Source organism: Vitis vinifera, chromosome 16 (genome assembly GCF_030704535.1).
Source record: "Vitis vinifera cultivar Pinot Noir 40024 chromosome 16, ASM3070453v1".
Classification (NCBI taxonomy): Eukaryota; Viridiplantae; Streptophyta; class Magnoliopsida; order Vitales; family Vitaceae; genus Vitis; species Vitis vinifera.
In genome coordinates this window covers 8,822,531-8,835,752 of record NC_081820.1, presented here as the reverse complement: position 1 = coordinate 8,835,752, position 13,222 = coordinate 8,822,531, and the positions used below count along the sequence as shown (strand labels likewise).

At 31.7% G+C, this 13,222-nt stretch overlaps 1 protein-coding gene across 1 annotated transcript; it reads right to left on the bottom strand.

The window, feature by feature from the left end:
• Window positions 1-2,132: 2,132 nt before the first annotated feature.
• On the bottom strand, window positions 2,133-9,863 carry LOC100245331 (C-type lectin receptor-like tyrosine-protein kinase At1g52310). The gene is made up of 6 exons (XM_002263776.5): window positions 9,629-9,863; window positions 9,193-9,292; window positions 9,061-9,103; window positions 6,576-6,983; window positions 5,762-6,332; window positions 2,133-2,901 (listed from the first exon to the last, which is right to left on the bottom strand). The coding sequence occupies exons 2-6, from the start codon at window positions 9,271-9,273 to the stop codon at window positions 2,376-2,378; spliced, it is 1,629 nt and encodes a 542-aa protein (XP_002263812.1). The 5' UTR covers window positions 9,274-9,292; window positions 9,629-9,863; the 3' UTR covers window positions 2,133-2,375.
• Window positions 9,864-13,222: the final 3,359 nt, after the last annotated feature.

Below are 13,222 nucleotides of genomic sequence, written 5' to 3'. Positions count from 1 at the left end.
TCTTTTGCCTTTTACAAAATGTTCTTCTTGTTGTCGATTCCATTTAGCAGCTTTTGATGCTCGAATCGCCTCTCTATAAGCATGCCGCTCATTAAGGTGCATGTCAGTCAAATACATATACACATCATCATCATCACCACCAAGGTTCTCCTCATCGTCCTCATCAGTTACATGCCTATGTCTTCTTCCCATTGTGTCTCGCAATTCAGATCGAATATCTTCTATATCTACAGCTTTCTTCGCTTTTGTCTTATTTTTTTGCTCTAGAAGTCGTCTTATTTCTTGTTTCGCTTCTGGAGGCACATTAGGACACTTTTTTATATTTGAATTAGGGCCTGTATGTGATAGGTGAAATTGAAAACAAGTAATCCCACCACTCTTTATTACCAACCTAGAGTAATTGCATTCTGTTCCATTTTTGTTCCTTTCCATAGGTATACAATATTTCCAACAAGGATCTCGACCCATGATACTGCTTCCACTAGCCATTTTCTAAAATTGAATTATGAAACTAATATCAAATTTAAAATTATTAAAGATAAAACATGTAAGAAATTTAATATTCATGAAATTGATAAGAACTAATAAAAATTGAAATTAAAATTGAATTACACATATATGAAATAGATAAACATTACAATAAAATTTCAATATGAATTAAATTAAATTAAATTTACATATTCATGAAATTGATAAGAATCATTACTAAAAAAAATTAAAATTAAAATTGAATTATGCATATATGAAATAGATAAACATTACAATTACATTTCAATATGAATTAAATTTAAATTAAATTAAATTAAAATTGCATGTTCATGAATTTGATAAGAATCATTATTAAAATTGAATTATGCATGAATTAAATTTTCAAATGAAACTAAATATGCATATATGTCAAATCAATTTCCATTCCATAGGAAATTTAATGTTAATATGACAAAATTTCAAATTAGATAATATCAATTAAACTATATATAACAAATAAAATTGAATTATGCATAATAAAAATAAATTTTATGAAAGGTAAGACATACCTTAATTAGCGTTGACTTGGAGTTAATCCCCTTCACCACTAAATTTTCAAAATTAAAAATTTTTGTTAGAGATCAAAAAAATAAAAATTTAGAGCAATTTAACAAGATCAAAATTTGATGTATGAAATGGAATGGAATGTGGGTATTTATAGGAATTTTTTTTGTCAAACTAACCGTTTGGATGGTCAAATAGCCGTTATAAATTAATTTTAACCGTTGAATCAAATTTTGGTTCAAATTTCACCATTAGATCTTCATATAACCGTTGGAAACACTTCATAGCCGTTGGAACCAAGTGAAGATTGATTTTCCACCATTGGATCACAAAACTGACCGTTGGATGCCTTTACAAATACACGAGTAAAATCTGGGTCATCAGATCCTCAAAAATTCAAATATGGCCGTTGGATCAAATTTCATAAGTTTTTAAAAAAAAAAACAGAAAATCGTCGATTAATCGCGATTTTATCGACAATATATCGGGAAAATCGGCGATTTTTTGTACTCGTTCTCCGGCTTCTCTGCGCATTCCACCACTCGCGATTTATCTTCGATTTATCGATGCTTCACCGATATTTTGCCAAAATATCGACGATTTTGCCGATTTTTTGACGATATTCCTGAGAATCGATAATCGGGGGCGAATAACGTATCGAGGCCAACCGATATCCAAAATTTCGACGAAATATCGACGATAAATTCCGTCTTCCCATAGTTGTGAAACTTCGTTTCTATAAGACCAAATAACTTATTTGTTATGTTTTACTTCAGCATATCATCCAAATGCAATGATTTCCGATAAACCAATTAGAGCAGAAGCCCTAGATTGCTTCTTGGTTCTCATTCGAGACCTTTTTCTTTTTTGCAACGCCAAGGTCCTAATTACTACATCACAAGGTCCTTATTTGATGACCAAATAACTTATTTGATGACCATGATACGAGTCATCAAAATCGCTTTTGTCACGATTGTTTAACTACTTACCAAGCTCCACTTGATGGACGGTGTTTCAACTGATGCTACCTATACTTTCTTACCAGAAGCCAAAACCATTCTTGAAAATGCAGAACATTTGGGCCGATGCTGCACCAAAGCTGCTCCATAAGAATACAAGTCCTTCATATAATTACGTCAGCATTGAAACCATATTAGCATCTCAACCTTGTTTCTCGAGATAGTACTAAGTAATCGGCCCAGCTGAACTACCCAGCTTTGTTTCTTTAATATTTTCTAATTAACATGAAATGCTATGAATAAAAACTGGGTAGAAAACCCAGTGAAAAAATATTTCCAGGGGAAGGCATACAAAACAACAGGTTCAGGTTAATTGATTGAACTTTACTTGGCAATAGGTGGCTGAGCCAACTGTTGCAGTTGATGGACGACGTGGGACATTCTGGGACGCATAGATGGGACATGCTGTGTGCAGGCATACACAAGGTCCACTACCTTCTGAATGACACCAGCTTCTGGAATATCAGCAGAAGAAGAAGATATGAGAGGGTCCAAAAGCTCGGGATAGCGGTGAGACTGCACCAGAGGTGTGGCCCATTCAAATATACTTTGCCAACCTACTGAGTCAACTGCCTGTGCAGGCCTACGTCCACTCACAATTTCAAGCAGCAGCACTCCAAAACTGTAAACATCACTTTTGGTTGTAAGCTCATTTCTGTACACAAATTCTGGAGCAAGGTATCCATACGTCCCACCGGCCATTACTGTCCCCTGATGCATCACTTCCCAAGAAACAAACTTTGAGAGGCCAACCCCCATTAGGTGTGCACCAAACTCTTCATCAAGCAGTACATTACTTGCTCGTATATCCCGATGTACAACATGTGGCTTCACCTTGTCATGCAGAAACCTATTTTGAGACAAAAGCAGGTCAGTTGCCAAGTGAAAAACACAGGTGCGGTAATTAAATCACTACATCAGTAGACCTTGCTTTGCAATCACATGTATCATGACTTTGAAAAACATTAGAAAAGGGACTAACAATGCAAAGACCTCCACAATAATAAAATTCATAGTGGTGAATTTGAGTATGGTCACACTCCATTGCTTCATCATTTCCTTCTATTCTGGTCAAGGTTGCTATGCCTGCAACAATTAATAAATAGATTGGGAGCAACTTTTATTTATTCCATATGTCAATACATCAAACCTTTAGACTTGAACGAATTATGGTGCTCTTTTTCGACATGCAGAGTTACCCACAAAACTATTGCCAACTACAATAGCTTCATCAGAATCAAACCTTATTTAGCTCAAGAAAAAGGATGAAACATGTTGGAAATTTTGTCAAGATTATAAAGATGTTAGCCATAGGTTATTAAATTTCATTTATACCTATCAAAAAAAATTAAAGATGTATGCTACAGGTTAATGAGCATAATGCATCACCATATAAGTTGCATTCAACTACTTGGCAACTCTAGGAATGCATGAGGTTTGACTTGAAACTGATTTTTTTTCTTGTGGTTGGGGTGGGGGAGAATGGGGAAAGTTGAAATTTGATGGCTTCATTTTAAAATCCATACAAATTGATAAATTATGAAAAAATTCAAATATTCTTAAATCTATGGGTTGTATATGAAATGAATCAAATATCTGGAATTGTGATTTTTCAATCATATGATTAACTTGTTATGAAAGTTCAGCTATTAGAGTGCTTATTAGAGAGTGACAATCAAGTTTTTCCAGATAATTTAGAATTGCCTTAAGCTGACTTTCAAGAAAACTTTTATTTTTTCATACATAAACACACAATGTGCATGCTAAAGCTGTAAAATGGTTTGAGACTTATAAATGTGGTTTTCCACTCTTTTGTAAACTTGAGATGGTTTCTTGAGTTGGAACACCTTTCAAGAGAGAGAGAAGTTGAAAAGAGTAGGAATAGTTGAATAAGCTGCTGCCTGAGTCATTTCTCCTAAGGCAAAAGTCAATATTTGGGTTTAAAGGGAATGGTCTTGAGGTATGCATCTGGTTTAAGTCTGCTTAGATTTCTTTAAAGTTTGGAAGTGACCCCTCAAGGGTGCTATCCCACCCAGTGTCCTAAGGTGAACTGGTCTAAGAATCACAGGCTAAAAGCAATTATTATATAAGCTGAGAAGTGAATGCAGAACATTGACTTCCCACCGGGAAGAGAATATGAAAAAGACAAGTTGGTAGACAGAGATGTGTTCCCAGCCAAGTGCTATGACAAGAGTGTGCAGGGGGATGTTTTAATCTGGTTGGAGGAGCAAACTAACATCATTACAGTTGAGGGGTAGTCAAATTAACACTTAAGTTCAAAATGGAGAGTTTCGGCCAAATGGACTTGTTAGAAAAGTTCTTTTAGACCCTTTATTAACTTAGGTTGTTTTCTAATTGGGGAGTTAATAGTTTTACTGCAGCTATGAGGAGTATAGTGATTCAAAATTCCCTTATCAAATTCTTGAAGCAAATCATATACACCCATGCTTTGGTCACCTGGTTTTTGTTTACCCTGTTGTTTGGATTCTAGTTTCAATGCTTTTTTCAGGGACTAGTAAAAAGGCTGGTTGGAGGTATAACAACATTCAAACCAAAAATGATATAATTCAAAGAACTATAGGGAAGTAAGATACCCTTTGGGATGATCTTATCGTTAAACAGACCTTCAAAGACTCTTATCCTCACTCACTCATCTACACTTTTTATGGCTTTGTCCACATATCAAATCCCGTTCCTTTCTTTCCAAACAAATTTCTATGGAAATACAAAGTTTCATCTAAGGTCAAGATCTTTGTTTCACTAGTAGCGCATAAGAAGGTACAATGACATGCCGTAGTTGAGACCTTTTAAATCCCTTAGTCCAAATTGATACACCTTATGTATGGGGAGTGGAGAAGCAATTGACCGTCTCTTTCTACATTGTGCAATAATTCAGGGGCTATGGCACAGATGCTAGGATGGATTAAATCCCACCTAAGAGCATATCTAACATGATGATCATTTCATATAAGGGTTTGGTGAGCTCCATTAGAGATAAACCCTTTGGCATATCACTTGTTTCACGTTGCTTTACATTATTTGACAAGAGAGAAATGCTAGAATCTTTGAGGATAAGTGGAGGACGATAGACGTGTGGGATCTACTTCACTTTTATTTTTGGACCTCTTGTTTTGTCACTTTTAAAGGCATTCATCTTAATGTTATTCAACTCAATTGACATTTGGTATGTAGACCCAAAGGGTTTGGATAGCAATGAGAGGAGCTTTATCCAGGTTTGAGAAGAGTATAGTCATATTTTGATAAGGTTTTTGCAATTGTGGGGAGGACTCTTCATCCTTCTCATGTACTTTTTATCTATAATTGATACATCTTTTGTTTCTAATAAAAAAAAAGATACCTATCATGGTTAATCCAATATTATGGAGATATTAAAGCAAGATGTTCTTCACAAATTCTCATCCCTAAAGTAAGGCGACTTAAAAATAAATGACCAGAAAACTATTTGAGCTACATGATTGGATCATCCTCCAGAACACAGTATGATTTACACCATATTAGAAGTTCCTTTTTTAAGAATAATATAACCCACAAAAGTAAAAAAGAATAATATTTTATCTTTATATGAATCTTTTTCAGGAAAACAACATAGCTTCAAAAATAAAAGATAGAAGCAAACAGCATAAAAAGAATACCAGCTATTTCAGATCTATAGCTTGTTACTAAAGAGAGGTTTAAGGATTTATACGTACGCAATTCCTTGTGCAAGAGTTGTGGCAATTTTCATTCTCATGGCCCAATCCAAACTTCTGCCTCCCCTTGGTATGTGGTGTAGCCACCTGTCCAAGGGTCCATTGATTATAAACTCATAAACAATGTAGCGGTCACCATGGTCATAGCAGCACCCTTTCACAGCAACCAAATTTGGATGGTGTAGCCTAGCAACCCTTCCAATCTCAGAATAGAACTCCTTTTTCCTCTGGAAAGTAGACCTCTTCAGCCTTTTAACCGCCACCCTTGATCCATCAGGTAGAAGCCCGCTATACGTGCCACCTGTTTTGGCATCTCCAAGAAGCCGGTTTCCTTCACTGAAATTCTTTGTAATTGACCTCAGTTCCTCATTCGTGAAAACCTTCCATGAAGGGGGAACTAATGCAGATGCTGCTGGATTAGAGAGTTTGCGAGATCTTCTACGCCTCTTGCTACGCCTATATGCAAGGAGCCAAATCACAACAGCTAATGTCGTGCTGAGGATCAACCCACTAACAACTGCAAGGATAATAAGATATTCCTTGTGGCAGTGCATGTGGTAACATTTGTTCTCTGAAAGAAAATGGTAAAAAAAAATTCTCACTATGGATGATAAAATGAATTGAACAAACAATGAAAGACCAACACCTCAAGAATCTGGAAAATGAAATATCAACATGAACAACAATAACTTAGTTTGCAAAGGGAAAAAAGAGAAAAATGAATTATATGGTAGCAAGAAGTTATGTAAAGTGAAACATGAGAATGTGATGGAGATGAACAAAAATCTGACTGTGGTATAAGTCAAAGGCATACCTATATCAATCATGCATATAGAAGCATGAGACATGTTGCATCTCTCACCAATGAGAAAAGTGGATCCATTTGTCACCAGTGTACAAGAATCAACTGAATTTTTTATGTGGCATGAAGAGTTGGTGCAATTGGGAAAGATTGATTCATTCCAATGTGATGTATTGTCAGACCACTTCCAACCAGCACCAAAAGTAGAGTTGACACCTCTCCCTCCAACCCAGCAGCCATTGTTGCTCTCACCACATAGATTTTGAACAGAGCTTAGTTCTTGGAATGATGTCAGTGCTGCCAAGTGTCCCCCTAAACTTTTACAGTAGGCCTCCGATACATCCCATGATTGAGGGTTTCCTATATACCTAAAGCACTTATTCTTATCTGGGCCAGTGATCCAATCAGGAGGGCACAATGCTGTTGACAAAGGAATAAAAAATTTTCAATGATAATACTTGGAAATAACATGTTATTGATACAAGAATGATAAAAGATCAATTTCTATGTTTTCAGACCATCATTTCTGAATCAGTTCAGAATAATAGAGAGCAATTTCAGGTTTCTTCTGACAGACGTAAGTTTTTGGACACGCAATACCAGAAAAAGTTGCATCCAATAAGAATTTCATAGCTTATATTGAATTGAAAAACAAAAATGTAGGCAGAAAATGAGGGAACAATTAAATTCCACATTCCTTTAGATTCTGTAATCCAGTTGGTTTGTCTCAGGTGAAATTTGAAAGGAACAAAGGAACACTGACTTTGGCACTCTTTCTGAATCCCCTAAAAAGGCATTTTGGAGCAAGGGCATGCATAAACATCCATAAGGCTTTATCCAAGCTTCAACATCCAACAAGAGTTCCTTAAAGCAAGGAAAGTTTAACTGCATTCTTTCAAAGCAGTGAGATGAACATAAGAACACCAAAGAGGCTGCTGTTTAATCCATCCAATAGGGATTTAGATAAAGTTATAGGAGCATTACAATAGCTAGTATGTCTCAAAATTGCACTAAGATGTGGGTTTTTTATTTGCACCAGCAAAAAAGGAAAAAAATGTGGGCCATAGTTTGTGATTCAACTGTGATAAGACATTCAAATTGGGCCATCGTGAAAATGACCTGACAAGAACATGTGTTCACTAATACAACCCTTCAACTCATTTAATAAATGAGTTAGGTCAAATTGTGTGTGAATTGACATAGATAGCCAGTTAATACTATTCTAACTTGTTAAACCCACTAACATGATTTTAACTCATTACACCTATTAGCACGATTATAACCCTTTTAGCCTATATAAAATTTTAAATATATAAAAATATTATTTTTAAAATACTGTTCAAGTCTTTTAACTTTCATCTTTTAATTTAAAATTTTTTTAAATCTTAAGTAGTTTAATTATTTAATTTAAATTATAATATATTTAGTGATATAGAAAATAAATTTTAATTTTAATTTTACACGTGTTTATTATTTGATTTAATGGTTTAATTATAAAATATTTCTTTACAATGAAATAGTAATTTAGTTAGTTATTTAATTTTTTAGCTCTATGATATTTATAATTACAAAAGCATTTTAAATTTTGATAAATTTTAAATATATAAAACAAATGAATTTATATGAGTTGAACGGGTCATAAACAGGTTGGGTCATAGACAGGTTGGATTATAAACAGGTTATTTTGACACGATTAAGTGAATGAGTTAGACAACTTGAAGAGTCAAACCTGAGCAAGACCCATTCATTAAACAGGTTAACACAATTATGGCATGAACATGATTACACCTACCCTAACCCCCAAAATTAGCAACATTTTCTAGTTGTATTATATCAAACTTGTCATCCCTATGGTACAAGACATGTGTTCTCCACTGGTCCTTGGTTCATCAGATTCTCAACCCTGAGTCCTTCCTCTTGGATTATAACCAGTACTTTAGGCCTTCACATTCTCACTCAAAGCCCTTCAGCAAGTCAAGCACATGAACACACCTCCAGCAGTTGGGATCTGAATCGCAGACCATTTGGTACCTTGGCTTTCCTCTGTTTTTTTTTTCTTTCCCAAATAAGAGCACTGATCTTTCCAATGGACTACTATTTTCAAATTTATATAGTATATTTTAAAATGAGGGCAAGGGCCTCACCCTGCAGTGCCAATTCATATGATGGTATCCCTTCAATCTGTTTCCAAACCTTAAACCATCACCTCCATCTCAAAGTAAAAGCTAAGCTAAATAGATTAACACATTTTTTGTGCCAGTGTCCGGTTTACTGCTAGTAAAAAAGTGAAGGCTAATCAACACAGTACCAATATTCTGTGTTGCAAGCACAAACGAATGATGGCTTTCCAAGTTGTAGGATCTACTTTTGCGGCTTTGCCACACCCCAAAACAAGGAATTACTCTATAGAAGAAATATAAGTAACTACAATTTATATTTTTCTAATGTACCAAATAAGAAATACTAAAACAAAGAACGAAATAAGGATAATTCGTACCTTCCTTCCTAGACTCAAGTGACCGCCGTGATTCATGCAAGATCTAAAAGCCAAACTCAAGTTTCAGTATATAGTCAAAACAAGAGACGGAAATTCATGAACTTGCACATAAACCACATCCAATTTGCTTACAGCATCTGAGGCACGGAGCTGGAATACAAGGCAAGAAATCACCAGCAAAGGAAACTGCAGACGCACCAGCTTCCCTTCCATGAAAACAATTTCATAAACCCTAAAAGTAGAAACCAACAGCAACTAATAAGGTTGTACACGGAAAGGAAAATCAAATTTTCGGTAAGGATTAACAGAGAAAAACAAAAATAAAATTCTCAGTTCTTGCTGAGAACCAAGGAGATGAAAAAGAAAATGAAAAATTGAGCATAAATGTAGAAATGCCATTTCCTATTCTACTTTGAGCAGTTGATAAACCTAGAAGGATAAATATGGTTGATGATCGTACACAAACCCTAACACTCTTGTAGTTGTAGGACAATTTCTATCAGTTTTCACAGTTTTCTCGGAAAGCAAACGGAAAATAAAAGATGTGGTCGGGAACGAGTATTCTGACCGTGTAATGGCTCAGCCCGGTCTCATTCCTCTTTGGAATTCGGTGACCCTCCGACTTGGGGTCTTGACCAACTGAGTCACTCCCGCAAAATATATTTGCAGATGCTTCAGTTGAATTGGGCTGATCGAGGCCTATTTTTGTCTTCTTATTTTTCCTTTCCAAGCCCAAATCCACCCATCGAAAAGAGTCCGAAATCAGTTATTCAGATTGGTACCAACATAAATGTCCTCGTGTCAGCGCGTGTCAGAGTTTGGTGGTGAATATTTATTTAGAGGATTTCAGTCTTGTTTCGTAGGAAGAAAGGCTTTGGATTTACTTAATTTTTTAAAACCTAATTAATCCTTTTTTTTAATCTATTTTTTTAGATGACTTTATTAAATAAAAAAAGAATATAATTTTAATATAGAATTTACATAAAAAAAAATTTAAGAAAAACCATTTTTTTTTTTTACTTATTTTACCTTATTTTTGTTTTTTAAAAAATTTGAGGAATAAGGGTAAGAAAATATAATAGAGAGAAAAATAAATAAATAGATTTAAAGTTAATAAATTTACATATTTATTTCAAGTATATTTAATTTATTTTTCTTTTCATATAAAAATTCAATAATCTAAAAATATATAAATTTTTAAATAATTTTTATTATATTTTATTTTTTTGGTATTTTTAATGGTAAATCAAATATGAAAAAATAATTTTCTTTCATTCTTTTTTAAATCAAATAAACTTAAAGTTAAATTAGAAAAATTTTGGGAATTTTAAAAATATTAGAAAATTTTATTTATTTAGATTTCTTATTGTAACTAGTTAAAAGAAAAGGAAAAAAAAAGTAAGGTAATAAGAAAACCACTCCACGATGATAAAGTCTCATCTTGTGTGGTGGCCAAAGTGACAATAGTCACATTTGTTTCTATAATATTAATATTTAATCTTATTATGCTCATTTATTTTGATAATAAATAATTATTTGCATTCTCTATTTTGTTTAGATAACATTAATAAATGATATTACCTTTAGAAAATCCCTAAAATACCCTTTACTATTAAATGAAAAAGCTAACTAGTCATCCCACCTTTCTCATTCTTTTTTTTTTTCTCTCTCTCTCACCCTTCTCTCACCTATTTATTAATGGGACCAAGTTGAATCATTTTTCTCCATCAAATTGAATTTGAAAGATAAATGGTTAAAAATTATTATTGCGAAATGCATGTTTGAAGTTAATAAACTTTTAAATACCCCATCAAATATTATTCTTTTTTTCCAAACTTACATAATATATTAAATATTTTTAAATACCTTGGAAACTTTCATAATATATAATAAATATTGTTATTTATTTCAAACTTATATTATTTCTCGTATATATTAAACAATTTTTAAACACTTCATAAAATATTAGTATTCTTGGTTTGTTGTAATTTGCAAATTAGACATCATCAATTTTTTTTTTTTTTTTTTTGCAAACTTATAGAATATATAATAAACACTTTTTAAATACCTTAGCAAATATTTTTTTTGTTTCTTACTTATAAAATAATAAATATGTTGTAAATTATTTCTTATATATTAAATAATTTTTAAATACCTTAGCAAATATTTTTTTTGTTTCTTACTTATAAAATAATAAATATGTTGTAAATTATTTCTTATATATTAAATAATTTTTAAATACCTTATAAATTTTATTTTTTTTCTAACTTGAAAATTAGAAACAGTGTTTATTACTTCTCATATTATTTCCGTGTTTACATTATTTCTATGATTAATTTACCAACCTTCTAATAATTTTGAAAGTGTAAATAGAGTAATGACATAATTAAAGTACATTCAAAATTTCTCCATTCCAAAATTACTTCATTGCTCCCCACTAATCTTAAATATTTTTTAAATAGAGATTTAAATATTTAAAACCATTAAAATAAATATTTTCTTATTAAAACAATTTTTTAAAAGTAATGAGATAAAAATCATGAAATCTTCAAAACTATAATTACAACAAATATTTTTAATTTTAAAACTAATTTCATAATTTAAATCAATGATTTAAAAAAATAAAAATGTTACAAAAATAATTTTTGATTATTTTTAATTCCATTTAAATATGATTTTTTTAATCTCTATTGATAACAATAAAAGTATCTCTATAAAGATAAAATAGTAATATGTATACAAGTGTATAAGAGTGTACAACGCTTCTCATAGGTTTTATATGATTTTTAAACAACTTGAACTTGACATTAAGACGATTATTGATAGTATTTTTTTTTTTACCACCAAATTATGTCATTAAGATTTTCTCTAAAAAAATTAACACACAGGAAATAAAATTAAAATCAATCATGTTTGAATTGTTCATTATAAGTAAACTAAATATATATATATATATATATATATATATATATATATATATATATATATATATATATATATATATATAATGTCAAGCTCAAGTTGTTTAAAAATTGTATAAAACCTATTAGAAGCTTTGTACACCCTTATACACTTGACACATTTCCCTTTGGAACTAGAAGACGTCTTAACACAAATCTTTGGGAAAGTGGCCACAACAAACCAAGCCCCCAAACGGTTAGTGTAATACCCTTGTGTAGTAATGCAAATTTCATATCCCTCCTAAGTTTTGTGTTCATATAGATGTGTTAACCATGTTTTTAATGGTTTGGTCAAGAAAATGTTGGATGACTTATGATCAAATCTTTTTCCCCAAATGTCATTATTGAGGAAAGTACTAGAATTTTCATGTGGGAATTAAATATAGTGTATGATGTAGGTGTACAATCCTTGGGTAACAAGAAAAATAAAAGAGTGATCTAGAATCGATTGAAATATTTCACAAAGGGTAGTCTTGTACATCCTTGTACACTTAGTATATTTTACTTATACACTTAGTGTAATACCTTTATACAATGACACAAATTTCATATATCTCCTAAGTTATGTGTCTACTATTTAACCATATTTCCAATGGTTTAGTTGAGAAAATTGTGGATAACTTAGGGTCAATTTTTTTCCCCAAATATCATTACTAGGAAAGTATTTGAATTTCCATATGAGAATTAAATAAAACGCATGACATAGGTGTACAATTCGAGGGTGATAAGAAAAATAAAGGAATGGTTCAAAATCGATTGAAATATTTCACAAAATGTAGTTTTTTACATCCTTATACACCTAGTACATTTTCCTTTTATAGTTAGTGTAATACTATTGTACAGTAACGTAATAAATGAATTAATGAAATTTAATTCTTTTTATTATTTTAATATAAAAAATAGTACTAAAACAAGGTTTTCAATTTTCATTTTTAAAAATAGTTTTCATTTTTTAATTAAATGTATTTTAAAAAAGAGATAATATAGAAAATAAAAATTATTTTTAAAATAAAAAATAAAAAAATATTTTTAAACCAAATTCAAACATAATCTATATAATTTTTAACTACCTATTTTAATCTAAAATGAGTAAATAGACATTTGAACCCTTTTATATAAGAAAAATTCAATCTCTATCATGTATTGATATAATCTACTTCTAATACAAAAACATTTTAATCGGGTATTTAAAATAAAACTTT